The sequence below is a fragment of the Alligator sinensis genome, unplaced genomic scaffold (genome assembly GCF_000455745.1).
Source record: "Alligator sinensis unplaced genomic scaffold, ASM45574v1 scaffold1322_1, whole genome shotgun sequence".
NCBI classification, from domain to species: domain Eukaryota; kingdom Metazoa; phylum Chordata; order Crocodylia; family Alligatoridae; genus Alligator; species Alligator sinensis.
The window spans coordinates 1,421,356-1,425,635 of record NW_005842116.1 but is presented as its reverse complement, the minus strand read 5'-3'; the positions used below and the strand labels follow the sequence as shown (position 1 = coordinate 1,425,635).

The window sequence follows — 4,280 nt, the reverse complement described above, 5'->3', positions numbered from 1 at the left end:
TTCCTGCTTATGCAGGGGGTCGGACTCGATGATCTATTGCGGTCCCTTCCGACCCTAACATCTATGAATCTATGAGGGTCAAGGCAAAGGGTGTGAGCACAAAAGGCCCAGTATCAACAAGAGCACCAAGGCAGACAAGGAACTAATAAGCCCCATTATTGTAACAGTGATTTTCCCCACACTAGATTTGACTCCCATTCATTGAAGTTGGGTATCTAGAGGTCCCGTTCTGTACATCTCCTCCATTACCTTCTATTTCCTCCTCTTCTGCCTCTCCCTGACTCCATATCATCGCCTGTTCGGAGACACTGCTCCTGTTGGCAACTGATGCTACTGGAGGAGTGGTGTTAATTCAGTATTGGGGTGCTACTTGCTAAATGCCACCCATTCCTATGTAGCTGTGGGATCATGTTGGCTGTAGTAGATCAAGCCCCAAAAAGCTTACAAGGGACAAAGCAATGACTCTGCTTCAAGTGCTCCATCCAATGCCATCTAAAGTTGGCACGAGTGCTCCCTGTATCAGGCCCTCACTGCAGAGACCAGGTTTTGCAGAAAGCCTATTGCACGAATCATGTACCCGACACCGGACTGTGGCTTTGCTCCAGTCCTCGGCCTTTCTTGTATGGAGGCCTGGCCTTATGCAAATCTCCAGGCTGTCACTTGGAGAACTGGGCCCTTCTCATTCTTTGAAGTCCTGGGATGCTTTCAGGGCAGGCAGCTCAGCCATCTGCAGTGCAGCCTGGGGTGAGAGCCCAGGAAAGTCAGAGTTCATGGTTCCTGATAAGGCGGGTTCTTGCTGGCTGCAAGGGACGCCGCGCACCGCAGTGGCTCCCTCCTCAGCGCCAGCTGGCATCTGCTGGAGTTGGGTTTCAGGCGGGTGACGTCTCCCTTTTTAAAGATCAGGTTACTGAGATCTTGTCGGAGTCGACAACTGTCCAGCGAAAGATTGAGCTTAAGAGCGTGAGAGAGCCGGTGGGTTTGGACGGGCAAGCGGCGACTTCCCTAGAGTCAGCCCAAACGGGGCGATTTCTGGGAGGGAAGAGTTTGACTCTAAGAAGCGGGAAGATGGTGAGGGGGAATGCCAGCCACAGGCATTTTCCGTTCAGAAGAAGGAGCAAAAATGCCTTTGTGCTGTGAGCGGTCGGATTGAGGATGGTAGGAAACGAGGTCCGCTCAGCGACACCACTCGCGTATCCTTTGCTTACTGCATGACAGCATAGCTTGAAATGGGGGCTGGGAGCAGGGGGTAAATGAGCTGCCCTCTGCTGAGCTTGGACTAGCTTGGATTGAGACAGGTTAGACGTTTGATAGACTCTCCGAGGCGGATCAGCTTTGTCAACCAGAGCAGATTGGGGAATAAACTAGCAAACGTGACTCTAATGTGCATGTAGATCTATTTAAGAGGCTGCATTATAAGTTGTATTGCTGATTGAGTCTGACTAATGTTAGTTTTAAGGAGTCAAAATGGACCTACTTGGAATGACACCAGCTAAAGGGCTGGCCTGTTGTTATTTATGGTATTTCCCAGGATAACTGCAAATGTATTATATGTTCATTTTGCTAAGGAATGGAGCCTAATTCATCCTCAGTTTTAATTTGTTTGAAGCCAGTGGAGTTATTCCAGGGTTGAATTGAGGCTATGGACTCATAGTAATATGAGTCCGCACTGTTGTGCTCTCAGCTGTTAGAGTATCACTCATCGAGCAGGGGGCTCAGACCACTGCTTCTCTAATGAGACTCATCAACTCAGGCACTTAAAGAGGGAATTAGTGAGGTTCTGCTATAGTAATCGTGTCTGTGATTTAAGTAAAAGTCATAGGAGCAGCTGTGTTGATGGACAAGCGTATGCAACGCTGGCATCTGGGCAGAATGACCTATTGCACCCTCTTTAAAGCACGTTTTACAATTGTTGAAAAAATAGAGTTTAAAAGTTTCTCTCCCCTTTTAGTGTCATCATTACATCATTAACGGTGATGGTGAAATTGGGGCTTGGTTGACCACCTTCAGTACCTGATCTTGCTTGGAGTAGCCTCCTGCTGCTCGGAATATAATTTTGTTCAGCCTCTAAAGATGGGTTTTGCTTGGATAAAGAGGGGTTGGGTGGTTTAGGAGCCTGGCACAGCACTTTAAAACTCAGGAACCCGCTTACTGCAGGTTAAGCACTGCAGTAAGTAGTCTGCTTTTCAGTGGTACAAGACACTCACAAATCCCTCTGAAATCAAGAGGAGCCACCAGTGCTCTGACCATTTTGAAAATTAGACTATTTTTACTTAGGTCCTGAAATGCAGATTTAGCTTCTAAACCAAAGCCAAGCTTCCAGTGGCACCTTGGGTCAGTTGTTTCCTCTCTGTGCCTCAGTTTCCCCATCTGTAAAATGCAGATAACAATTCATTGCGGTGTGTAACGGGCTCTGAGCTGAAAGGGAGCTGAAAGGAGCCAAAGCACACGTCCTTCCAGGACTTCTGGAGAGTTTTAGTTTGTGAAAATCACAGCAGGAGGAGCTAAAAGAATCCACTAGTTCTCAAGGAAAGATGATATAAGCCTGAGCTCTCCTCCCAGCCCATGCCTCATGTCCCCACACCCTTCACTGGAGAATGCAAAGTGATGGCAGCAGCCGCATTAGTTGAACCTGGGGAGCTGTTGTCACATACTCCCCCCTGTTATTTTATAGCAGCTGCAAAGCCTGGGCTTGTTTCATGCTGAGGCAGGCAGGGTGAATCCACCCCAGCCCTACCTTTCAGGTACGTAATAATTATTAATGCCAATAATTAGTAGTAGTGGTGGTATAAGGAAATCAAAGGAAAGAGGGGCACTGGCTGCATTGCGGATTAAACAATGCCCTCAGCATAGGTTGGTGGTTTCATGCTTCCTTCTCGACCGAGGAATGAAGAGACTAGGCGGTCATATGTGGCTGAGCAGCGATCCATTCGTGCAGGGTCTTGTTTCCCCTTGGTTCAAGAGGGCTGTGCCCATCCCTCTGAAAGGGACTCTCAGGCATGGGACTGGTAGTCCATGGGGGAAAGCTTGGTCTCCTAAAATCAAGTCCAAGTTGTCCAAAATTGGGCACCAAGAAAATGGAGGAATGAACAAAACAGCTCCAATCTGTCGGTATGTCTGTTTCCCATGGGTAAAATGAGGATTATACTTCCCTCCCAGGGGTGCATTGAGATGCCATTCATTCATTTTGCAAAGGTGCTTTGAGTTTGGTCAGAAAGTACTGGAGAAAGTAAAAAAAAAAAAAAAAAAAAAAAAATTGGGAGGAGGATAGACGCTGTGCTTAGAGATGATCATTTAATTAAGCCTTGGAAGAAACATCACACTATTGTACTGATCCACCCAGTATCAAAAGACTCTTTGTTCCAAAGGTTCCTTTGACAGATGGCTCTTGCTTTACAAACAGGTTTGCATTATTCTCCCAGGATAGTTGCTGATGGATAAGCCTGCTTGGGGAAAAGGGGACCCTCCCAAAGGTGGTGTGACAAGAATTTGGGGTGGTGGAAGGCGATACATTCACAAGCCGCTGCAGCCACGTTGTTCTCTCCTCCTTCCTCTGTTGCAGCTGTGGGGAAGCTGGTGGGGTTTTGCAGCTCGGAGGCAGAGTTTGGTGCTCAGCTTCTGAGTCAGAGCGAACGAACAAGTGCAATCTCGTCTTGTGACTCGGGCGCCGTCAGAAGCCTCATCCCCATTGCAATCCTAGCCTCAGCCTCTCCAGTTTCCTCCGACCTGACAGTCCTTCCCACACTAGGAGGGTGCTCTAAAAATCACCCGCTGTTGCTAACACTAGTCCATCTCTCCTCCTGCTCACAACCTGAGGAGCTAGTGTGGAAAAGCTTCAGATGGCCATCAGCATTTAAATACTGACCAGAGCAGGCCCGTCTGACTCGGTGCTTAAAGCACCAACAGCCTGTCTGCATTCAGGTTCCCAGAGTTGCTCTTTCTGCCGAGGCTGACCAGGCATTGACCACGGTCAGCGCTGTACCAGAAATGCCTAGTGTCAGCAGGACTTAAATAGCCTCCCACGGGCCCACCCCAGATGCAGCAAGCCCCTGCCCGTGCATACTGGAGCAATGGTCTTTGACTCATGGCTGCAGAGCACAGCTCCTGTTACTGGAGCTGCCCCTCTTGGATTGAGCTGAGAAGCAGCAGACTGCTCTCCCCACCCGACCCTGACTCCTTGCAGTGCCTTGGGACTTAAACACATACTCCTCAGTCTGTACAGGTCAAGCCTCATCAGTGTCAGAGGGAATTGGCCTGAGTGGGGAGGTGGAAACCAGCCCTGC

At 48.9% G+C, this 4,280-nt stretch overlaps 1 protein-coding gene across 12 annotated transcripts in view; it reads left to right on the top strand.

Moving 5' to 3' along the window:
• Positions 1–4,280, top strand: part of TMCC2 (transmembrane and coiled-coil domain family 2) — a 74,798-nt gene that overhangs the window by 35,784 nt on the left and 34,734 nt on the right. The window contains exons 1-2 of one of the 12 annotated variants that reach the window (XM_025205465.1): positions 864–1,167; positions 2,672–2,741. The exons of 4 other annotated variants lie outside the window; for them this stretch is intronic. In XM_025205465.1, coding sequence (XP_025061250.1) covers positions 1,153–1,167; positions 2,672–2,741 — 85 coding nt within the window. In that variant the 5' untranslated portion in view covers positions 864–1,152. Of the gene's footprint in view, positions 1–863; positions 1,191–2,671; positions 2,742–4,280 lie in introns of those variants that run through there. 7 more of the 12 variants (XM_025205468.1, XM_025205467.1, XM_025205464.1 and 4 more) reach the window with 7 other exon arrangements.